The sequence below is a fragment of the Phalacrocorax carbo genome, chromosome 7, assembly GCF_963921805.1.
Source record: "Phalacrocorax carbo chromosome 7, bPhaCar2.1, whole genome shotgun sequence".
NCBI lineage: Eukaryota > Metazoa > Chordata > Aves > Suliformes > Phalacrocoracidae > Phalacrocorax > Phalacrocorax carbo.
The window spans coordinates 45040048-45065489 of NC_087519.1; the positions used below are offsets into that span (position 1 = coordinate 45040048).

The following is a 25442-nucleotide window of genomic DNA, read 5'->3' on the forward strand; positions in this document are numbered from 1 at the left end:
AGACAAAAGGGATGTCGCTCTCGTAAGACCCCACGGGCAGCCCCGGCCTGAGGAGAGGCGGCGTCTACTGAGGGGACGCCCGCCCTCCTCAGGCCGGGGCTGCCGCGAGGGACGCCAAGCACGTGCCCAACCGCCAACACCGGCCCGCGCTCCCGGGACGGACCAATCCGAGCGGGGGAAGGCGGGGGGGAGGAGGCACACCCCAAACAGCCACCGCACGGCCTACTCCGCTCCGCCTCCCGCGCCTTCCATCCCCGTCCGGGCGTGACGTCATCACGCCGCAGCGTCGGGGGCGTGGCCGGCGCCCTACCCAGGGTGCAGCGCAGGAGAAGTTGAGCCCCATCTTGGGCGAGGGGAGCTGCAGTCGGAGCCCGCGCTCCCGGGGCCGGCGCGGCGTAGCGCAGCGGAGCGGGGGCCGTCCGCGTCGGGGCCGCCTCTCCTCCTCTGCCTCTTCCTCCTCCTCCTCGCCGGCCCTCAGCCCCGGGGAGGGGGGGCTGTGTCTGTGCGTTCCCAGCGGGGCTCGTCCGCGGGCCGGTTCCGAGCAGGATGCGCCTGGCGCTGGTCTCCAGGTAGAGCGCGGAGACAGGGCGCGGGGCGGGGGGAGAGACGGGGCCGCCTGGGCCTCACCCGGCTGCCGCGGGGCTCCTCGCACCGGGCGGGCCCGCTTCTGCGGCCGCTGCTCCCGCCCGGGGCGCGCGCCCCGCCGAGGCCGGCAGGAAACCGCGGGGCGCTCGGCCGGTCCCGCCGCCTTCGGAGCGGGGGCTGCGGCGGGGAGGAGGAGGGAGGCCCGCGTCCCGGCCGCGGGAGGAGGGCTGCGGACGGGGAGGAAGAGGAGGAGCCCCGCCGCCCCCCGCGCGGCCCGCCAGCGGGAGCGCCGCGGCCCGCCTGCCCGCCGCAGGAAGCAGCCGGAGGATGTGCGGTAGCGTCGGGGGCCCGGCCGGCACGCCGTGACAGCCCGCCCCGGCACCGCGCTTGCCTCGTCCCGGCTGGCGGAGCCCCTCCCCACGGAGGAAATATGTCCAAGATGCCGGCCAAGAAGAAGAGCTGCTTCCAGATCACCAGCGTGACCACGGCTCAGGTGGCCAGCAGCATCACCGAGGACACCGAGAGCCTGGACGACCCGGATGAGTCCCGCACCGAGGACGTGTCCTCTGAAATCTTTGATGTTTCCCGAGCCACCGATTACGGCCCCGAGGATGTCTGCGAGCGGAGCTCCTCCGAAGAGACTCTCAACAATGTGGGCGAGGCCGAAACTCCTGGCAGCGTCTCTCCCAACCTCCTCTTGGATGGGCAGCTGGCTGTGGCTGCTGGTGGGGTGGCTGCAGCTCCGCCAGCTGTGGCACCCAATGGGGGGGCCGTGCCCAAGAGCTCTGCTGTGCCCTTGCCGGCTGCTGCCCCTGGCACTGCTGTGGCAGGAGGCAGCAGTGCTCAGACCGCCTTGCCCTCTTCAGGGCCTTCCGCATCTGCTGCTCCTGGGACAATGTCTCAGACAGTGGCTGCTGCATGCAGCTCACGCTTCAGGGTGATCAAGCTGGACCATGGTACAGGGGAGCCCTACAGGCGAGGACGATGGACGTGTATGGAGTATTATGACCGGGACTCAGATGGTGGTGGTGTCCTGGGCAGGACTGGAGACTGCATTCGGCACAGCAGCACCTTCGAGCAGGCTGCTCAAGAGAGGGACAGTGGCCTCGGCGCCACAGGAGGTTCCGTCGTGGTCTCAGCTGTACCAACGTCAGCCCATGGCCCCGATTCTATAGCTGACAGTTCCCTGACTGCTGTGTCACAGCTGCTCCAGACAGAGAAAATGAACCAATCCTCTCTACAGCAACCTAATTTTGTCATTGGGCAACAACAGCAGCCGCAACAACCCATAGGTGGGGCCATGCCTCAAAGTACTGCTCAGCCTATGTTTTCTGGGGCTTCGGTACCAAATCAGCAAATGATGGTGCCACAGCAATCGCAGCCACAGGTAAATACGCAGGGTGTTGCGCAGGCTGGACCCAACGGGAAAGGCATGGCACCTCCAAATGTGACAATAGGGCAGCCAAGTATTCCTGTGGCGCAGCAGCAGGTGCAGCAGGCAAACATACCAGTGACTCAGCCGCAACAATTTGCTTATTCTCAGTCCCAGATTCCACCAGTGCATCTACTGCCGACACAACCTTCTGGTCAGACCGAATACATGCAGCACATGACAATTATGCAGTCTCAAGGAGCTATTCAACAGGCTACTACGGGCTCTGTTCCAAGTACTGTGGCTTCCAGCCTTCCTGTGGGGCAGGTGACCGGCCAAAATCCTTCACCTGTGGGAGCGCCAGTGATTGGGGTGTCAGCGCAGCCTGGTGAAGCAGTCGGACAGGGATCAGGATTAATGCAGAGTGGCCAGACACAAGCTAGTCAAACTGCCGTTCCGCAACCGGGAGGTGTGGTACAGCAAGGCATTGGACATACAGGGGTTGTGCAACAGAAATCTGTGACTCAGCATCAAATGGGTGGAAGCAGTCAAGTGTCTGGAATGCCTGGTGCTCCCCATGCTGTGGTCTCTGGAGTTCAGAACGTGCCTGCGGTTGTGCCCGGTACAAGTGTGCCTAGTGTGTCTACCACTGCTTCTGTTACTATGCCAAACGTCCCTGTTACGCTGGTTCAGTCCCAGCTGACTAGCCACACTTCTGTCAGCCGAAGTACCAGCGTTGTCCAGCCGCAGCACATCGGACACTCGTTGATGCAAGGCACGCCTAATGTACCTGCAAATCTGCCACAGTCAAACCTCGGACAGTTTCAGACTCAAGCGCAATCCTTAATAGGCCAGATTGATGATACTAGAAGAAAATCAGAACCCCTACCTCAGCCACCACTTTCTCTTATAGCTGAAAATAAACCTCTTGTGAAGCCTCCCATTCCAGACACTCTAGCGAATCCTCTTCAGTTACCTGCAAGTACTCCTATGAACAGTCTTGCCAGCTCTGTGTTTGGCATATCTATTCCTGTTGATGGTGATGAAGACAGGTATGAATTATTTTATAACACCATAAAAATGTCTTTCTTCAGGGGAGAAATACCCTCAACTTTCAAGTTATTGTCAAGTGGTTTTTGTAAGTTCATGTTTTCAGAAAGTTGTATTGAAAACTGAAATTTACCTGGGCTGACGCTTTTTTTTTAAGAGTACAAAACATAGCAAGGTGTTTAGGCAACTAGTGAACTGTACTTGTTCTCAGGCTGTGAGTGTGATTAATTTTCTCTCAAAACAGGGCAGAAGGTAGCCTGAAAGCTGCTTAGTTCAGAAATAATGTGAATTCTTCCAAATCAAAGACTGAAAATTTTCCTTCTGCACCTAAATGCTCCATGTGCGAGGAAGTCTGTACTCCCCTGAGTACAGCATAAAACAGTGGAATGACAGCCAGGTTAAAATGGGTTTATCGATGCCACTGTATTGCAGTGTTGTTAAAAAGAGAAGTGTAGTGTTATCAGGGCCATCAGGTGAGGTATCTTGGAAAACTTAAAGGCTTATAACGCAGATGCTTGATTTTTATCCTGCTGTTGATTTTGCACTTTATAGTATCAGCTAGTAAGGAAAGTACTTGCACCTGGATATGAATTTGTATGCCCTAAAATAGTGAAAGCTCTACAGATAATGGTCCTTTGCATGGAATAAAAAGGACGCCACTTACTCGAGCAAAAGTGTAGACACAGTGGAAAATACAACCTTAAAATTAATTTTCTTTATAGGAAAGTAGTTTGGAACTAATAGTTCTATCAAAGGTGTGTAATATGAGCAGACTAGTCAAAGGATCTGAGAAAGGAAGCATGTATGTGACTTTTATTCCCATAGATGTGTCAGACTGCTCTGAAGGGTAGAATGATGGCTGAAACTGTTCTTTCTTGATTTATCTGAGAGAAGACTTTCAGGGAAAGCAATGTTTGAGCACTGAATTAATGTCAGTAATGTTTACTGTTGGGATTACTGCAGTTTGGAGGAAAAAAAGTAAGTGTGGGTTATATGTATTTGTATTTTTTTAAAACTGGAGTAACACTGTTATGAGAAGGTTTGATGGGCTGATTATCCTGTAAGCCTTCCCTCACCTTTGGAGAATACCAGACTTCAAGACAACACAGTCAGTGTTGCTTGGAGCGCCTTTTAGTAAAGCTGCTATGTATGGGGGGTTAGGCTGTAGTGGATGGAGAAGGTACTTCAAAGACAAGTTAATGTTTGGAGAGTTAAATCAGCAGTAATGCAGGCCTTGTGCTCGCTGGAGCTTCGGCTAATGCTGTGTTTGAGATGGTAACTCTGCTAATGCCTTTATGCAAGCAAAAGCTGTGTTATAGAGAGTTGTGCTAGTTCTGATTAAGATGGTAAAGGACTTAAACGAAAAAGTTAAACAGTTAAAATTTTCTAGCAGTTGTGCCTACCTTAAGAGGATTGCTGACCCAGCTGACAAACTCTTCTTTGTGCAAATAAGGTTAGATTTCAAGCTGGTAGGGTTTTTCTCATAGCCTGGTATATTATCAGAAGATGATTGGTCTTGTGTTTAATCATTCTGATGATTAAGGAGTCAGAAAAAAAGGAATGTATTTTGCATAGCTTCTAATACTTAATATTTCTATAAATCTTAGTAACAGACATAATTATTTGTGACAAATTAATCACTTTATATAATGATAAGGAAAAACTTGTCCTGCTTACTCAATATTGTAGGCTGCTAACTTTGTGTTGCCCACTCATGAGATGGTTCTTGCTACTCTTACCCCAAGCAGTGATTTTTAAAGTTATTTCCATATTTATGTCTTTGAACTCGAGCCACCTTGCAGCATTGCTTCACACATTGCTTGTTTCTAAAGAAACTTTTTCAGAAATTTGGTTATAAGAGCTACAAGTAAGAAATAGGAATGGACTCTAAATGCAGAGTACTTTTTTATGTGCCACATTATGATGTTAAGTAGAGAAACTAACTTGTGGTTGTCTGAAAAGAAATGCCGCCTTCTCAGTTGCCTGCTTCTGCACTGGGTGATAAAACCTTGTCATTTGCTGAAGTGATCCACTAAGCAAGGAGCTGTATGGTATGTGAGAGTCTCTCCCAGCTTGGAATAGCTTTCTTTAGTAGTGATACTGATAAGAAAGAAAAGCTTACTTTAAACAGGCCTAGACTTCATACAAAATAGGAGGTACAGAGCTAGTATATCTAAGTTTATTCTTTGCTCCCTTCAGACAGTATCCTGACTTCTGCTGGTTTCAGGCAGAGAAAGGAGAAAATAAAAACCTAGCAGCTTGTTAAGGCTGTTTTACTACTTTAGTTTTATTTGCTTTACTCACTGAGAAAGCTTTATTATAAAACTGTCTCCTGCGTGTCTGCTGCTCTCTTTTTGCTCCTGCTTTTTACCTCTTTCCAGCCATTTAAATTACACACCTAGTCCCGTGGGTTTACGCCCAGCTGCTTTATCTACTGAAATCAGTGGTGAAATAGTTAAGGAAGACCTTCAAGTGTCATTAATAGGCTGAGGGTTGACACTGATAAAACTAATAAGGCACAAAGGGAGTTCACACATTATGAGTCACTGTTTCAGACTGCCTGCACGTTCAGGAAGTTAATGCTTGGTTTTGTTTAGAGAGTTTACTTTGTGATCATAAGAGCTAGAAATTTGTGGAAAGCATTTTTCCTTTTTATCTGAATATTAATGTGTAACATACCCAGGAAGGGGGAGGGGGGATATCAGTGTGTTGGCAGATGCCTACATTTCTTCTGACACCTTCAGTTATATTTAAATGTTGGTACATACTTGAAACTTGTGTGGATCATTCTCTTAGAAGACGACTATAAAATAGTGATTCCTCAAGGAATACTGTACAGCTCTGCATATCCTGGATTTATCTAGTAAGTCATTCTCCATTCTGAATATGAAGAGGAACTGTTTTAAAGGTAAAATAGTTTAGGATGGGAGTTATTTGAAAACGGAATGTGAGAAATACAGTAAGTACAAGATAGGTCTGATATAAAAAGCTGATTGGTCCCCATCTTCCTGCAAAAAGTTCTTTGTATGGTCTGCTGTTGGAAATCAAACTGCGTGTAAGGTGGTAGAGCTGTAAGGTTATATAGCCTGATATATATATATATATAGATAATAGATTATACAGAACTATGTATCTATGTAGAACTGACTTTTTTTGCAAGACATTGCCTGAAAACCTTTAATTTCCTGTTCTAATGGTCTAGTACACTTTTACAGTGGTCTAGGCAAAACTGTGGTTTCTTGATCTGATGAATAATGAAGAATCAATTAATCAAGGAATCTTACCTGGGGGCAAGACAGGGCAGGTAGGTGGTCCAAAAAAAAAAAAACAAAACCAAAAACCAACCAAACAAAAAAACCCAACCAAACAAACAAAAACCCCCAAAACCCCAAACAAACCTTCGGCAGGTGACAACTTTCCTTTAAATAGTGAAGCTGTTTTTTTTTTCAGTTCGTGTGTCTAAATTGCTAAGCTCTTAAAAAAAGAAATATGGTCTGTGGAAGTTATGAAAGATCTACAGCATAACATACTTTTCCTCTGTAAGTGTGGCTACAAGTGGAATAAACTGCATCAGTATTCAGGGATGGAGGAAATAGTACTCTTATTGAGGCAGATGTGAATATTGCAATCCGCTTTGAATTTGGAGTCTGACAAATACTATAAAAACAGAAGCAGAATCTCAAAATTGCCTTGACTCTTCATTTGCTGGACTTTAGCAGCAGTGCTAATTATTTTGGATGAAGGGCAGTCAGAGCACCTGAGGGGATTTCAGGATCAGTGTCTGTCAGTTTCTCTGCTCACCTTTGTGCACACGTATACACAAATTTGTAGTTGACAAGCATAATATTCCAGCTGGCTTACTGACTTTATTTTGGCTCTTGGGGGAAAAGAAATATGTTGCCTCTGTTAAAAGAATGTGACTGAGAAAGCTTGTTCAAACCTCCTACATGTTTGGCAGACTTTTGGGGCAAAATATTACTAGGCATGTTGGAAAAGGAGCAGAGTATAGATCATTTTCCAGAGATAGCTGACCAGCTTGAACTGTGCAGGCTGTATTCCAGGAAAGTTCATGAATGGCTGCAATTGTGAACTGTCAACTACAGCAGCTAAACTGTTGAAAACCTGATTGTGCAGACCTCTTCATGGCATATATCTCTCTGCTCAGCTAAATCATGTATTTGTGTAGTGTACTAACTATTGATAAAACTGAGCTCTTGAGACCGTGTTCATAATATAAGGACAAAACTGGGCATGAGCGTTAATGAAATTTTCATAAGAGTTTCCTTATGTATTGCCCTAAATGCATATTTTATTGTATTCCTTAAAAAAAAAGTAGTCTGTAAATATGTACCAGTAAGCAATACTTGAATTGCATTATTATTGAATGCTGTCCCTTTCTTCACTTTGCTCATAAACTTACTAGAGGTATGAGCTCTGCTGCAGACTTTAATGTTTTGAGCTCTCCTCCTGAAGGATTCTGTTTGAGTGTTTGTAGAAGCAGATGAGAATTGAAACATGGACAGACATGCCCCAGTCATGAGTGCCTTCGGTTTGATGGCCAGAACTACAGCATTTGAAAAACAGTTAAGGTAGGACTTCCAAGGTGAATGTTACAGTTGGCGGTATCAAATGATGGTTAATGCAAACAAAACTCGAGTTAGTTTTGTTCACTCTTTGCTGTACTTTCTATAATAAAAATTGCATAAGGTAACTCCAGCACCACACCAGTTTCTAGATTATGGAAAATCTATCCTGCCATGCATTCAGTTTTTGATGTATGAGGCATCTAAACAGACGAATGTGGTTGCTTTTTTGACAGTGCTATTTCCCAGTTTAAACATTCAAATACCTTTGTTAAGGAGGAGCCAATACATTCTTAAAATTAATGAGCTTTAAGTGTTTCAGATAAGATATTTATTAAAAGGAAGAAGGGGAAAATACTTGAAAGAAATCCACAAAGTGAAACAGTTCAGTTTGTTTTAAAGACTGTAGTGTACCAGCTCTGACATAAATGGTTCTCTGTACCTCATACTCCTAAGTATTCTGCTCAGCTGCTGTGGGTTAATTTTTTTCCTGTCCCTCTATAGAAGAGTGCAAGTGTTCCATAGCTTCTTTCTGAATGCTGTCTTGTATGGTAGAAATAACAGCATATGTTTCATGGAAGCTTTTTAAAAAACTTGTTAAAAGCTGAATATTCAAGTATTTAGTTTTTTTTGAACAGGCAGGACTAGCAAACTGCTATCAAACTACTGAAGGGCTGAAAATTCTCTCCTGCTGTGCATTTTTACAGGATGTGCTGATAATCTTTTTATGACTTCAGGTGACCCTATAATAAAAAGTTGTTCCCTCTTACTGTACTAGATATTTGAGTATCAGCCTGTTGCATGTTGAGGCTATATATTAATTTTTCAGTTTTAAAGCTGGTGATTAGCAGCTTCTCTTGCTCATGGAAAATGCAAACCTTGTTTGCGCTTTCTGTGTGTTGGCAAAGATTCCATAAGAAACCTCCATGAGAACTCCTGCTAAAGTACAACTGTTTTAGTTCTGGTAGATAAATTTAGATTGTCAGCCACATGTGTCTGCTTTTATTCCTATATTTGACAAAGTGTAAAGATAGAAGTATTTATAGTAACCGCTAAAGCTACTGTCTTCTGAGAAGGTTCTCCAGACATAAAAGGTCACTTGAAGTGCAGTGTAAGGTTGTATCTTAATTCATATTCTTGAAAATTCCTCTATCTTTAAACTTTATGCTTTATAAATACAAATGTGTACTGAGTGCTAGTAAATTCTTTGCATTATGGGATAATCTATTTTTACTCACGCAGGGCAGGTGAGTTACTGAGCCACATGAAGGACAGCTGGATGCTTGTCTCTACATTTTTTTTTGTCATGCAAAATTATCCCAAGAGGTTTTTTGTATATATCTATTCTCCCTTTGAAACCAGGAGTAATGCATTTGTATCGTGAAACTTGCTTGAATGCTTTTAACGGTGCAGAAGTAAGGTAGAAATATTAACTAGTACCATAGAGAGGTGTCAGCTGTCTATCATAATGGCAACTGGCATGTTTGTCTAGTACTCCTTAAGATTACAAACTGAAATAGGGGTCAATGTCAATAGCAGAAACCAGTCACAGAATCACAGACTGGCTGAGGTTGGAAGGGACCTCTGGGGGTCGTCTGGTCCAACCCCCCTCTTAAGCAGGGCCACCCAGAGCTGGGTGCCCAGGACCGTGTCCTGATGGCTTCTGAACATCTCCAAGGATGGAGACTCCACCACCTCCCTGGGCAGCCTGTGCCGGTGCTCGGTCACCCTCACAGCGACAAAGTGTTTCCTGATGTTCAGAGGGAACCTCCTACAGCGTGTGTGTCAGTCTGTGCCCATTGCCTCCGGTCCTGTCACTGGGCACTACTAGGAAGAGCCTGGCCCTGTCCTCTTTGCACCCTCCCTGCAGGTGATTATATCCATTGATGAGATCCTCCTGAGCCTTCTCATCTGCAGGCTTGAATGGTCCCAGCTCTCTCAGCCTTTTCTCATAGGAGAGATGCTTTCTTGTCCTGTCATCATCCTCGTGGCCCTTTGTTGGACTCTCTCCAGTATATGCCTCTCTTGTACTGGGGAGCCCAGCACTGGACAGAGTCCTCCAGGTGTGGCCTCACCAGTGCTGGGGAGAGGGGAAGGATCCCCTCCCTCGACCTGCTGGCAATACTGTGCCTAATGCAGCCCAGGACACCCTGCACCTTCTTTGCAGCAAGGGCACAGTCCTGACCCATTTTTTTTTTCTGGGAGAGGATGAGTGTGGTATGTATGTGAGGTGGCAGTGAAGAAGTGTAGAATGGATAGGAAATGAGATAATGGTTTACTAAGTACCTGAAGATTTTGTATCCATCTAGAGCACGTTTAACTTGGTTGGTTTATTGGAGGGTTGTGTGATCAAAAATGAAGGTTAAAAAACCCACCTTGCTTGCTTTTCTGTCAGGTTTTTTCAGATGTTTTTGTAGGCATGTAGATGACAGCTCCTGGGAACGTTTGCTATGTAGAACACTGTTCAGTGGGTGCAAGGACCTTGACCAACCCTACAAATGCCTTTTCAAAAATATTGTTTCTTTAAGTCAAAAGGTAAGCGCTCATACTGACACCGCTTTAGGTTGCACTTCACTGAGTGCAGATTGGCAGGAAACTTGAAGAGTAGTAAAGTTGTAAGTGGTGTGGAAAGGCAGACAAATACATTTATGATATACCATGTAATAAACCGTACCATTACATGGTCTAGGTTCTAATATCTTTTTAAAAAGCTAAGTATTTAATTTAAAATGTTTGCTAATAGATGCTTTCTTTGCCAATGTCACTTAAGTAAGGACAGGTGGGATTTGGCTGAGTCTGCTTAAATCTGTTTTCTCCACTTGCTTTTTTCCCCCCACAGATATTGAAATATCCTGTTGTCAGAAAAACAGGAACCACTTGTATTTATAGACAAGTGAAATATTTGAAACTGCTGTGCTGCAACTTAGTGGGGTGAAAAAATGTCATTTTTGGGCTGTTTTCTTTGAAGGAGAATACTCAAGCCAGCTGTTCCACTATGCAAAGCCACTTTGACCAACAATAAGTAGCTTTCCCTTTCATCAATAGGTTTGAGGAAATTTAACTCTGTGGGCAGAGCAGGCAGTAGGAGCCTAATCCTCTACAATAATATGTTCATACGTATTAATGAGTCGCAGAATGATAGGGGTAGGAAGTGACCTCTGGTGATCATCTTGTCCAACCCCCCTGCTTGAGCAGGCACACCCAGAGCAGGGGCACAGGACCGCACCCAGGTGGGTTTCGAATGTTTCCAGGGAAGCGACCCCACAGCCTCTCTGGGCAGCCTGTGCCCCTGCTCTGGCACCCGCGCAGGAAGGAAATTTTTTCTCATATTGAGGTGGAACTTCCTGTGTTCCAACCTGTGCCCATTGCCCCTTCTCCTGTCATTGGGCACTATTGAAAAGAGCCTAGTCCCATCATCCTGACACCCACCCTTTAGATACATATAGGTATTGATGAAATCCCCGCTCAGTCTTCTCTGAGCTAAACAAACCCAAGTGTTTCAGCCTTCCTTCATAAGGGAGATGCTTCAGCCCCCTGATCATATTGGTAGCTCTCCGCTGGACTTGTTCAAGCAGTTCCGCATCATTCTTAAACTGGGAGGCCCAAAACTGGACAGAATACTCCAGATGTGGTCTCACTAGGGCAGAGTAAAGGGAGAGAATAACCTCACTCGATCTGCTGGCCACATTCCTTTTAATGCAGCCCAGGATACCATTAGCCTTCTTGGCTACAAGGGCACGTTGCTGGCTCATGGTCAGCTTGTCCACCAGCACTCCCAAGTCCTTCTCAACAGAGCTGCTTCCAGTAGTTCAGCCCCCAGCCTGTACTGATGCCTGGGGTTGTTCTTCCCCAGGTGCAGGACCTTGTGCTTGCTTTTCTTGAATTTCATCAGGTTCCCCTCGGCCCAGCTCTCCAGCCTGTCAGGGTCTCATTGGATGGCAGCACAGCCTTCTGGTGTATCAGCCACTCCTCCCAGCTTGGTATCATCAGCAAACTTGCTGAGGTTATACTCTATCCCATCATCCAGGTCATTGATGAATATGTTGAACAGGGCTGGAGCCAGCACAGACCCCTGGGGAACACAACTAGTGATAGGACTCCATCCAGACTCTGCCCCAGTGATCATGACCCTCAGTTCTGTTGTTGGGCCAGTTCTCAATCCACCTCACTGTCCACTCATCCAACCCACGCTTTCTTAGCTTGCCTGTGAGGATGCTGTGGGAGAGAGTGTCGAATGCCTTACTGAAGTCAAGATAGACAACATCCACTGCTCTCCGTTCATCGACCCAGCCAGTCACGCCATCATAGAAGGCTGTCAGGTTGGTCAAGCATGAGCTTCCGTTGGTGAATCCATGTTTACTGTTTCTGATAGCCTTCTTGTCCTCTACATGCCTGGAGATGACCTCCAGAACGAACTGCTCCATCACCTTTCTCAGGATGGAGGTGAGGCTGACTGGCCTATAGTTTCCCAGGTCCTCCTTCTTGCCCTTTTTGAAGATTGGAGTGACATTTGCTTTCCTCCAGTCCTCGGGCACCTCTCCTGTCCTCCATGACCTTTCAAAGATGATGAAGAGTGGCTCAGCAAGAACATCCACCAGCTCCCTCAGCACTCGTAGGTGCATCCCATCAAGGCCCATGGGTTTGCGAGGATCCAATTTGCATGGGTGATCTCTGACCCAATCCTCTCAACTGATGGTAAGTCTTCCTTTCTCCAGACTTTTCCTCTCTTCTCTGGGGGCTGAGATGCCTGAGGGCCAGCCTTAGCAGTCAAGACCGAGGCGAAGAAGGCATTCAGTAACTCTGCCTTCTCTGCATCCTGCGTCGTCAGGGCCTGTTCCTTGTTCAGCAGTGGGCCCACTGTATCCCCAGTCTTCCTTTTACTGCTGGTGTATTTAAAGAAGCCCTTCTTGTTATCTTTGACATGCCTTGCCAGATTTAATTCCAAGTGGGCCTTGGCCTTCCTTGTTGCATCTCTGCATACCCTGACAGCATTTCTATATTCCTCCCAAGTGGCCAGTCGCTTTTTCCACATACTGTGAACCTCCATCTGAGCGTCTCTAGAAACTCTTTGCTCATCCATGCGGGTCTCCTGGCTCCTCTGCCTGACTTCCTCCTGGGGATGCACCGATGCCATTTTTTTCTTTACCAGCCAAGTTGTGTAAAAGTCAGTATTTTTAAGAGTTTTGACATCTCTTCCAGATTTTTGTACGTATAATGCAATACTAGCAAATATGGATTTTTTAAATTCAGAATTATGGAATTTGTGGTGTTTTTTACTACTTCCTTTCATCCAGCTTATTATGCTTTTTTAAATGCATTCCAAGCTTGGTCTCTTGAATGGATAACTTGCAAAATAATAAGGCATAGTGATGTCCACTGGCAAATTACAATAGATGCTGAAGGCCTCCGGTCCTTTGTGAGGTAAAGTTCAAGATGCTTTTTTAGACCACATAAATTATTTTCAAGAAGTCCTTCTTTTTGTTTGGTTGGATTTTTTGTTTATTTGTGGGGTGTTTTTGTTTGTTTTTGTTTGTTGGTTTTTTTTTTTGTTAAAGCTTGTCTCAGTGCATCCAAACATGGATAATGTTGATGGGCTGTCTGGCTTTTCTTAATAGCGGCAAGAATCCCTGAATGGGTCAAGCAAGCAAAGACTTTCTGTATTGCCATTAAGTTTATAAACTTTTAATCTAGTTGTTTCTCTTTGGAAATGTGATCTACTGTTGGAATTTTTTTTTTTAAGCTAAGCTGTGTGGCATGTGAACTACACTGTCTCGTATCTTCTCTACAAGAACTGAAGGTTAACTTTGCCCAGTGAGAAGACAAGCCAATAGTATGAGAAATCTTATACTTGTTTTGTGTTTCCATTTGAGAACAGAATCACTCAGATTAGTCCTTACACAGTCTGTAATTAAAATTCAGCCTTAGTGATAACCATGACAGCCTTCACAATACAGCCTTGCTTTATTAGCACGCAGTGGTTTAATAAGCATATTGGCGATGATGCTATTAGCAGGGAGGAAGAGCATGAGAGCATTGGTTACCTGGCTGGAACAGAAGTACTAGTCAGGAGTGAACTAAGAGTGCACCAAGTCTGGCTTTGGAAAGTGGGAGGATGGGATGCAGAGGATGGAAAAGATAATCAGTGAGTCCTGAACGACCTTAAAACTGTTCTGATTACAGAATTGTCTACTATACAGGACTCCTGAGGTTTGGAGACCAGTTTCTGGGACTCAAGAGAATTGGACCCTAGAGTTTTGAGTTGCAGCTGTTGAAATCAGAAGAAATTTAGAGGATGAGCACTTGCATTGCTCTTTCCATTATTAGTATCAGTCATATCAGAATTTACTGTTTGAACTCTTCAGCAAAGCTCCTTCAGAAATACTGAATGATTATTACCTAACACAGTTACTGACTGCTGTAGTTCAGTTATGTCTTAAGGCAAAGTGCCACTGTTTTACTGATCCGAGGCTCTGAACAGGAAGCATGATGTCCTACTGGCCTCATTAATGTTTGCTAGTATATGTAAACTTTAACTCTTTCGTTAGAGAAACTTGGACTTGTGCTTTCAAAGAATGTAATAAAATCAAGGGAAATGTCTTACTTCTCATGTCCTTATGCTCTACAGATTTAGCGTCTACCAGAGGCATGAAAGGCAGACTACAAAGTGGTATTAATCAGAGAAGGCTTTGAATTACTAGTAGCAAAACTTAGTAGGCTTAAGTGAATAACTAGGTGAGCTCCACCTAGCACATCTAGTCTGGTTAGCTTCTGTAAAGCAAATATGTATGAAATGCCTGTGCTAAATTATGTTTTGTACTAGCTGTTCTCGGGATTATATAGAAGAAGAGACTATCCTGATTTTACAGCTAGAAACTGTATTTGCAGAAGACTTATTGGTACTAAATTATTGTGATCTGTTAAGTGAGTTTGAATTTACTATCTTGTCAAAATGCTTCTTGGTTTTTAAACCAGATTTTCATAGTCAATAGTCAAATCCTTTGGCGGGGGCGGGGGGGGAGAAAACTTGCTGTTATTCTGTCAGGTAATAGAGTGTAGAAGTGAAGCCTGATCACCTTTTGTCTCACAAATCAGTATCACCTCAGGTCTGTTCAGTGAAGATATTAAATGGTATAGTGCGTCTGTTCTAATTTGGTACAAGACTGTTAAAGGCTTTGACTATGATTTAAAATGCAGTGGTGAGTAAGTATAAAAGTGTTTTCTACAACTGTTCAGTGCTGGGACAAGAGAAGAAATTGAGATTCCTCCTGTATAACTGAGGAGAATGGTGATCGTCCTCAGGCGAGGGCATGTGGTAATACCAGTGACTACTCTTGTTCAGGGTGGGCTGGAACATTTGAGAAGCTTCCAACTCTTGCTCACTAAATACTCATATTATTCGCTACATCTATCTGGCCTGACCATTATTAATGTTGATCTAACCTGCTCTGTCCATGCAGCATTCTCATTAGCAGTTTTCTTAAAAGTGGCTTTCTTCTGTTCTCTAGTGTTCATAGGGACTGAAAAATGTTATCAGTGTCATTTTTGAGAGCCAAGCTCCCAGAGCAGGGGAAAGCTGATGCCAGCATCTCAACAGAGCAAGCAAGTGATCAGTGGAATGCCTCTGCCAGACTTTCTCACCCTGTACTCTTGAGACAGTTATCTCTCATTCCCTTCTCCTTAGAGACTTCTAGTCAGTGAAGAAGAATATTTCCCAAAATCCTCTTTTGAGAGCAAGGTGAAGAAAGTATGGGCTACTGTTCTGATCTTTACTATGGAAAGGAGGGAGCAACTCTGGTAGCAGTCTAGTTCTTTCTTTTCTGATACTGGAAATCCAAACATCAGGAGTTGCAGCTAGTTGAAATGGAGCTGCTGATATCAGACTTTCCTGTCTTATTCCAGGTGATGTGTGCTGCTTTAGTTCTCTCAGTAAAGTTACCGGAAGGCAATTTTCATCGTTTCTGAAAGTGTTGGGAGGGAGTGTGTAGTTTGTCTGAAAGCAGATGAAACTGAGGGCTGGTGCTACTGGCATTGCCTTGCTAATGATTGTGTAGTACATCTGGGTGTTCTTTCATCTCTTTCCTCTTGAATTCAGTGACAAAACTGCTGTACGCATGTCCTACTTTGGTGATTTTTAGCACTTAAAAATTTACTTCCCCCCCCCCCCCCCCAGTGGACATCAGATCCATGCAGTATGTTTTCTCTCCACCGTTACGTTACTTTCAATTAGAAGTAGCCTGTGAACACCTCTAAAGTTCATCATGGTGGTTGAGAGCCACTGTCCCAAGAACTGTCATGCTGGCTGTTAATTGAGTCAGCCTTTCCTGTCATGCTGGCCGCTAATTGAGTCATCTATAGCTAGAACACACCTAAAACCGAATGTAACAGCATCTAATATTGCTGTTTTTTCGGGGTATGTATTTCAAGTATAATGCCTTTAAGGAACTACATGAACAGAATATGTAGTTAAACACAAAACTTAAGAGCTTTAGTCTTGAGATTTTTTTTCCCTTAATTCCACATTGACTTCCCCCACACACTTGGTCTTTGTCAATTCTCTCCTGAAAGCTTTATACTCCAGTTACTCTGTTTTGTAGGTGGAGTCTTATGAAATAAAGCTGATTCAAAGTTGCAGTTGCTTTGAACAGAAGGAGATTAAAAAGTGAAATGTCTTTTAAAAGAGGAGGGATGGAAGAGGAATTCTGTTACTAGTGTAAAAATAATCTTGAAATACCATAAACTTTACTGGGAGTTTCCTGATACACTATGATGAAGTGATTGCAAAGCACCTGGATCAGATCCTAGATAAACCGTCCTGAGTGTTATAATTTGGAGACCAACTGTAATCAGTCTTCGTTGCAGGTCATAGCTAGTGGCTTAGTTAAACACAGCCTTTTATTGGTGATAAGTTAGACATGTAACTAAAAACTAACTTGGGTTTGAAATGCCTCTGCGTAATAAAGCATCCAATCTTTTACAAACTTTAGAAACTAAGGAGGGATTAATTTGTCCTTTAGTGCACATGGAATTGGGCAGTTGATGGCTCTACCTTAATTTTTTTTTTGATGCCTTGATTACTTATTGATCACCATGGAGGAACACACCCATATATGCTGATAGTTCTCTTAAGTAAGCTGTGACTGTGTGCTTACCATCAGGTCTCTTGATTGTTAAATAATAATTCTGATGTTGCATAAAGGCTAAATACTTTTACTTGCTGACTTCATGTTCAGGCTGTTTTTGAGTCACTTCTTTCTCAAAGTGTTTAGTTCACTTTTTGCACTGTAGAAATAATGTAGATGTACAAAGCAACATAGTAGCATCTTTTTTTTTTTATAAAACTGTGTTCTTCGGCCATATTTACTTTCAGGCATATTGTCAGGCTCCTATAGCTTTCTGTGCAAAGGATAGGAAGCTAGAAGCTTGCTGTTGAATTCGTGGTCCTATCGATGCATCACTGTATGATTAATGACCTTACTTCTAAGACTAGCAACACAAGACTAATGAATGTTTTACTGATACTTTCTATTCTTAAACTTGGTGTTTCAGTAGGAGCTTTGTCTGCAGCTAAGAATAATTTTGGTTTAGAATGGTCATTTCTCACTTTCCACCAAAAAAGAGACATGAACTTTACAGTTGAACAGAAGGGTAGTTTGATTTCGAAGTATAAACTAGCTTCTTTTTTTACCTCTTTCTTTTATATTTCATAGTTAAATTTGGTTTCTATAGGAGTTGATCCTATTCAGAAGCAGAACTTCTGCTTTGAATTTCTTGCTAGCGATGTCCTGAATTCCCAAAGAATTGTGAAAGATGGGCCTATGGACTGGTCTGGAGACTTAAGGGCCTGATATCTTTTGTAGCAATGATGGCTTGATTTCTTCTAGAAGGACGAGTATGGGAATCCCACCGCTTCTGTAAGAAGTCTTTTCTGTTCTTTGCTGTTTGTGTGGAAAACGATTCTGATATGTTTAAACTTACTTTGCGGCAGTTAAACCCCAGAGTGTTTGTGCTGTGTTTATACTTAACAGGTATGAGAACAAGTTTTCATCTCCTTTGCAGATACTTTAAACTATGTGAAGCCTGTAACTGTCCCTTTCATCTCTTTAAATGCTTATTTTTCCTACTTAGTGATTCTGGTTATTGGGGAAAAAAAATGGAATATGACATGTCTTCTAGTGATCTTACCTGGACTTCGTTAGGCTTATATACTTCTGGAGAGTTGGTATCCAAAACTGGCCATAAAATCTAAGTTAAGGGCTCAGAAAGGCCAAATAAAACAAGGCTTCGGTTAGTATGTGTACATCCTGTGTAAGAGGAGTATTGCAAGTTTGACACCTTTGCAAGATTTTTACTTTTTAACTTCTGTTTAGATTCGCGTCTGTGGAATTGCAGTCAGCTACTCATTCCATGTTTTGTACTTGTGCAGCTGATTATTGCTACCAGAGCATAATACTTCGTGCTTGTCCTTATTGAATTGCATCCTTTTTATTTCAGACCATTGCTCCAATCGGGCAAGATCTTCCTGAATTCTATTCCTGCTGTCCAGAGTGCTTGCAGATCATCTGCAGGTATAAAGATAGTCTGTACTCCACTGTCCAAGTCATGGATTAAAGTATCCTATAACACACTCCGAGGAGACCCCTGGAGAGCTCTGTTTGATGCATCCTTCCACTCTTCCACTGAACCATTGGAGAGCCACGTGTACAGAGTAGTTATCCGTGGTGGACCCACCTTGTATAAGCTGTGTTCTTGCTTACAAAAATGTCATGCAAGATGGCATTAAAAGCTCTACTAACTTCATAATGTGGTCACATCTTCTGTGTTTTTTTTCTATATGAGGCCTGTTAATTTTCCTCAGAAGGAATTTTTGTCTGACATAAGCTTCTGAAAAAGCCAGCCCTGTTGGCTTGCTGCTGTCTAGGTAATAATAAATAGGTGATTCTGCTTGGCTTTGGTTTTCCTCTGAGGCACTGAGCATGGGTTGTCTGATCTGTTATTTTCATGTTCTTCAAAGACAGGTGCTTAGGCGTTTTTAATCTGTGGATCGTTCCTGTTCATAAAGTTAATGAAAATAATAGTCAGTGATATTGAGAGAACTGTCTGAAGCAGTCTAGTGTGAATTTTTTAGTTTGTCACTGGGGGGGAGGGGGGAGAGAAATGTGGTATCCGTCATGTGTTCCTCCTCTTGTTGCCCTTAATTGCTGATGTTGGTCAGTAGTCTGAAGACTGAAACATAGCTTCAGCTATGTCATGAACAACGATGTTACTATTCCTGCTTCAAAGGTAGTAGCTGGAAAAAAGGCATCTGTTCAGCAACCTCTATATGCCAAGCTGATACCCAGCACTTCCAAAGCCAGTATCGTTATTTAAACTAAAAGGCATTTATCTATGTACTTGAAAATTTGCCAGCTTTCATGGACATGGTTTCTAGCAAAGCAGGGCTCTCTAGAATAAAGTTTGTATTTGGCATATGCTTTTCCTGATTAATGGCAGAGGGAGGATATCCTTTTGAATATGAAGTGAGACTTTGGATGTGATTTAGACTTCACTTTAAAGGTACAACTTGAAGTTAAAAGTATTCAGGGAAACGAATAAATTCTCATCCTTTAAATTTAGATCAAATTTCTGTTGCATGAAAACTGTTATTTGTGTCAGTGTGTGTTGTGAATATTGATGTTTGTGAGCTTTTAAAGGAAATAAATATGGTATGTGTTGTAGGACTTCTTTATAGAGACATGGAGGCATTTTTTACCAAGTGAGATACAGTTTGAATGTTTAAATGTGCTAAGCTAGTTGTCTATCATAGTCTCTGGGACTGGAATTGAGCCTCTCTATCCTTGGAGAATACCTGTTCTCCTTTCTCACCAGAGATGGAGGAAGAAAAGTGCCTGGTGTGCCTCCTGTGGAAGAGGAGGTGGGCTCTCATTCTCTTGTTCAGCATCAGGGACATCCCCTTTCTAGCTGGCTGTTGGCTCCACTGTGTCGATCCGCTAACAACTGGGACTGAGTCTTGACCTCCTGGACCTGGCTGTCTGCTGGGGAGGGGAACTGCGGAATCTGCTTTCCTGGTCCAGGCTGTCCCTACATCCAGTTAAGGCAGTGTCAGAAAGACTTCTGGTGTTTCAGCTGAGGGAAACAGCAGCAGCAGGCTAGATTATACTACTCCTGTAAGCCATTTTCCCAACCATTTCTGCAAACTGAATGAAGTTTTAATAGTTCTCTAACCTTTTACTGTTTGATGTGGTTAAAAATAAGTGCCTTGACAGTCTGAAACTCAGTTCTGTTAGTTCAGACCTGAGCATTAGGCATCATTCATGTTACCTCTGTGGGTTTGCTTTTCCTGTTTGGGTAGCCCCTGTCCCCCAGTTAACATCTTGCTAAAATACAGCTATGGAGTAGAAAATGTTCTCTAAATTGTCTGAAGTAATGCAAAAGCCATTTCAGCAGCAGGGGGTACAAATGAGAATTTAACGAGGAAAACTTTTTCATATCTTCACAGATACTTGCTTAAGAATAGTACAAGAGTATGTAGCGTATAGGGTATCAGTATAAAAATAGACCTTATGAAATATGTGCTGTGTGGTTATAAACCACAACTTTTTACACCTAACAATAGCAACAGGGTTTTACATGCTGCAAGTAAATACATCTTGGAAGTTAAATTACTTTCTATTTACAGTCAGTTTCTGAGGAAGAGACTTTTTACATACTCCTCACGACAACTGAATTAGAAGACCTTGGGCCTTGTCCTTCCCTTCAACAAAGGAATGCTCTTTTGATCTGCAGATGCCAATTGCTTTCCATGTGTTAAATCCCTATATCATCCAAATGTCCTTTAGCTATTGTGTTGCTGCTCTTTTAACTAGTTGTATTTATATATATATATAAAAGTGTGCAATATTTCTTATGAAAAGTAATACCAATGTAAGAGCATGGTATTTATCAGCTTGATCAAGCAACTTCTGTAGCAGGCTTTAAACTCAATTCCAGACTTGAGTGGAATTTTTTTTGAAGGGTAGAGTGGTGAAGGTGGGGAAAAGGGAGTGATAAACACTTCAAAAAAGTGATTCCTGATCACTGCTGATGGACAAATATTGTTATCTTGAGAGGTTTTTGGTATACACCTGCCATGGGAATCAAATTATTTCAGATATTGTTTTGTTGTGGTGCTGCTTCTGTAATTTTTTTTTGCTTTGTTTTGATTTCAACTATACAGTAATTGTACATATATGGAAATAATTAAATAACTTAGGAGACAGTTGTTTTGAGAAGTATTCTTCTCGTAAACTTAGAAAAGGGGTGGGCACCTGTGCTTCTAATGTTGATATAAATGTCTAATTTTAAAACTGGCTTTAAAAGGAATTTGATCTAATAGTAGCTTTTCCTGAAGATTTTTCAGCTAAGCTTTGCATTCTTCTCTAGGGCTGGTACAGCTATACCAATGTCAGGATGAACTGCAGTATTGATAAAAGGAGTTTCTAAGCTTAAGTGTAATGCTCTGATACAGCCACTAGCAGTAGAGAGTTTTGACTTTGTGCTTCATCCAGGTGAGACTTTGGAGAATTACGATCTTAAAATTACACTCTTGCTATAGTTGCTATCTATGGGGCAAATGCACGCTGAATGAGGAGGGTCAGGCTGCCTCAGGCATTTGGCACTGGTGACAGGATTTGTGCTGTAGTATCTAGTTTTTGGCAAGCTTACGGGAGCCTGTGCTGAAGACTTGTGAGACACAGGGTCTCACAAGCACTAAAGCACTCCGATTTACTGCTTGGCAAAGTGCCTCCAAATAGCAGTTGCCCTATTGCACACCAAGAAGGGGAAGCATGAGGATGACTGACAACTGCTTATAAAGTTAGTGATATTTTAGATTATACTTTTCAATTTTAACTTGATCTGGCTTTCAGTTGTAGCTTAATCTTTTGTAGCTTGAATGTAGCATATTTATCTCTGACTTCTAGGTCTGCTTGGAGAACTTGTGTGTTTTGAATATAACATAGGGTGCTAAGTAAAATGGAAATACTGGGTACTGTTGCAGAGACATTTTGTGAAATATGAAAAATTTGAAAGGTATCTTTCGAATTTAGGTATGTATAGCATTAGAGTGGTATGCAGCCTGCCTATACGAGATTGTCAGCATGACATGAGATGTTTCATTAATGGCTTTACAATTGTCTTTTTACAGTAGCAACTTGAAATAGCATTAAAATTCATAGGGCTCAAGGATGACTTTTTTTTTCTGAATCAGTATGTCCCTAATGGAAACCCATAGAAACACTAAGGCCTTTCAGTTATTGAACTATTCTTTAGACATTCTGTGAAGTCTGTAAACTTTTCGACATAAACTTAACGTGTTTGGACAGCTAATTTACTTTGTAATGCAGGTTGAATAAGACAGTTAGTATTTTTATTACGTACCCATTTTCAATATGTCTGTCTGATTCTTGGATCTCATAGGAATCCGTCAACTGCATTCTACCAAGCGTTCCATTTCAACAAGTTACGTGAGTCAAAGACCTTCTGGGATAGGTATGAATGCTTAAGTATGGAATGCATACGTGCTAAGGTATGCATGAACAGCTTTGCTCTATGCAAGTTTCTCGTCATTTTTGTTTGCGCAGAACTGCTGCTTGTGTTTAGAACTTCATATTGGACTTCTCTAGCCTGAAGGTCTGAAAGCAGTCATGGAAGTGAAGTATTTGTACTGCAGCTTAAAACTAAATAAGTCTAAAATACATGGCATTTTTTACTTTTTTCTTCCTCCTTCCATTATGCATGTATCATAAATAATGTGTAAGCCAAAAGAGTTTAATGCTACTCAGCTAGTGAGCTGACCTGCACTAAAATATTTATAACTTCCTTTTCCAAAAAAAAACAAAGGAAACTTTTTGGCACTGTGGCTATTGAGTCCTGTATCAGAAAGCAAGTTGTGAAAATGTTAGATTTAACCACAAATTTGACAAAGTTAAAATATTTCAGTCTCAAAACCAGGAAAGGAAGCTTTCTGGCTTGCTTTCATTCTGCTGAAGTAAAGCTAGATGGGGAACAAACGTGAATTGTGACAAGATATGAGGACAAAGTAAACCTACTAAGTTAGCATTGAACTCATGGCGAGAAACTGCAATGAAGTGCAACAAAGTCATATCTCCTACAGGTATGACTTGTCAGAGATGCATTACTAATTCATCAGTAGCTGCAAACTGTTTCTTTCCTGCACTTTAATGAATTTGAAGGGGTTTTTTTTGTCACCATGAAGTTGAAGTCCTAGTGATTATGTGACTTCATGCCTTGTGATGCTCTGGCTTGCCACAATACTTCTGCTTAGCAAGCTCTGTAGAAGCTATTGAAGTATTGATAACTATTTCATCATTGTACTGGCTGTATTTGACTTGAGAGGCTTTTCAACTTGCAAAGCTTAACTGAATCCTTTAAAGTTTGCTTGGCAACAATTTGTATACTGTACAACACTGATGGTTAAAAGTAATACTAATGCATCCTGCTCTGTTTTTTGCTGAAGTGCTAGCATTAGGCTGAGTTTCAAAAGCTCATCTTCCTTTTCTAGCAGAAACTGGTACAAATTTGCAATTTTGCTTTAAGCTCTGGATGATGCCACTTTCCTGTATTTATGGGACAGAGTTGGTATTCAGGTTCCAAGGACTTCATTGTTTAACTGAAATAAACTTCAGAGCCTTGAATACAAATTTGGTAGTTACCTTCATCTGCTTCTCTATTTTCACATTTCTTAACTTGAAATAATTCTTAAAATGAGGAAGCTGATTAAAATCAAATCATTAGTGATTGAGGCTTCACAAGTCTGGGGTTTATGTACAATGTCTGAAGCAAGAACTGGAAGCATGGGATACAGAAAAATATCAAATTCAGGGAAAAGAATGTAAATGGATTCCTTTGAAAGTAGTCTTGCATCTTTGCTGTTGAACATTTTGTGGTAAAAACAAGTATTTGTAAAAACATAGAAGCAAATTCATCAGAACTGATGCAAGTTTTAAATTTCTAATCTGTTAAAATTCTGGAGTGTTTGACAGAGTTTAGCAGGTTTTGCATTTATAACCTGGTTATTAGATTTTCTTACAATCACATTATATAGTTCTGTTTTACTAGATTTCTGAAACTGAAAAGCTTTACTAAACTTCTCATGAAAACCTAATGGAGGGTACTTCAAGGGCATAGCCGGTAAAGCCGGTTCTGGGGAGCACTTCAGAGGGTAGGGGCACAGTGGGACTCGATTGTGCGGCTCTGCCGGCGACGTGTGTCCTGGCAGCAGCAGGAGGGGAGGCTGATGGTGCCCCAGTAGCTCCACTTTGCATAGGCAGGGTGGCCTCTGATGCAGGTGGGGATCTGTTGTCAGACTTGAGTAGTCTGATAACAAGTGCAGCAATTAGGGCTTTTTTAGTGATCTCTGGTTTGTGGAAGAGAAATCTGTGCTGTGAAAATAAGTTCATCTGATTTCCTCAGAATCCCTTTGTTTTCCCATCCCAAAACGTGGGGGTTAACACACTGCAAAACGTAAGGATCTTAAGCCTGCTGGTAGTAGACTCTTTACGTTTTGCAGCTCCTTAGAAGTTGTTTGCGAACCTCAGGGGTTTGAGTTAGGAGACTTTACTGTAAACATAATAGAAAAATCTTCCTGTGTATTTTCCGTAATTTTTTTCTAACAAATACAGATTATTCTCTTATGAGCAGCATCTCTTGGGACCATTTGAAGTCAGCAAAGCTAACCACATGGTATTGCAATAGACAGTAAAAGATTGCTAAAATGCTTCAGTAAAATAGACTTGTTTGGTTTTGCTAATGTACCATGGCAGGGAAGAGTGCTGGTAACATTCAAACCATTAAATATTAGTGAAATACTAGTTGTTACTGACACCTTTACAGGAAGCCTGCAAATGTCTTTCTGCATGGTGTTTGCATAAGTATTGTTAAGGGCACAAGTCTCATGGGTCTCTCTTTTCAACTGGCGTGGTTACTGAGAGGATTAAGAAGGGGAATAATGGCTTCTTGGCATATTCACGAGTCTGTGTGACTGCTCTTCTGTGCCTGGATTGCCTTTGTACAGTAACAGTGCCATAGGAGCGTTAGGTGGGTTTGCCTAAAACATAGCCATGGTTGGTATACTTGAATTTAAAGCAATAGGATTTATGTTTGCATTGTGTTTTTGTGGTTTTTATATTCACAATATAAAATAACTCATAAAATGTGGATTTTCTCCCCACACTAGCACACGGATAAATGTATTCTAAGTGTTGCTGGTAAACATTTTTCTTCTTAGGTAAATGTGATGAATTAGACAGTATTTTTTCACGTGATGGATTTTGCCAAACTTCCATTTCCTTATTCTGTGCCTTTCTGTTAAATGAGGTGATCCTTCTGGGGACAGGAGAAAGTAAAGAGTTACTCTCCCACTTTTTGATTGTAGCCTTATCTGGAGGTTATCCTAGGGGTGAAACTTTTCTGATTTGAAACTAAAAGTCAAAACTCCATGTGAAATTTAGAAAGAGTCTTAGGAGGAGGCTGACATTTCATGTAACACACTGATCCAGTCAGTGTTGTGGTTAGTGTGCTGCTTCTTGATGCTTGTTTCTCGTGGAAGTGGTGTGCAACATGACTGTCTTCATGCATAGGGAAGAGTGGTTTGTTAGTGTAACTCAAAAACTTAGCAAAACTATAAAGGAGCCACATTTTTGTTTAGTGTTTAAAAAAAAGACAAACCAAACAAAAATAACAAAAAACCCAACAAATCCAAACTAATTCAACTCAAAAAAGGTCTTGGTTTTCCCCGGAAGTATTCTGTCTTTTATAGAGCTCATGCATTACTTCTAAGATCAATTATGATGTTC

At 42.5% G+C, this 25442-nt stretch overlaps 1 protein-coding gene across 5 annotated transcripts in view; it reads left to right on the plus strand.

Annotated features, from left to right (window-relative positions):
* Positions 1-297: 297 nt before the first annotated feature.
* Positions 298-25442, plus strand: part of TSC22D2 (TSC22 domain family member 2) — a 33262-nt gene continuing 8117 nt past the window's right edge. The window contains exons 1-3 of one of the 5 annotated variants that reach the window (XM_064457786.1): positions 298-3009; positions 18082-18155; positions 22045-22116. In XM_064457786.1, the coding sequence (XP_064313856.1) occupies positions 1016-3009; positions 18082-18155; positions 22045-22116 (2140 nt within the window). In that variant the 5' untranslated portion in view covers positions 298-1015. Of the gene's footprint in view, positions 3010-18081; positions 18156-22044; positions 22154-25442 lie in introns of all 5 variants that reach the window. The other 4 variants (XM_064457788.1, XM_064457787.1, XM_064457784.1 and 1 more) reach the window with 4 other exon arrangements.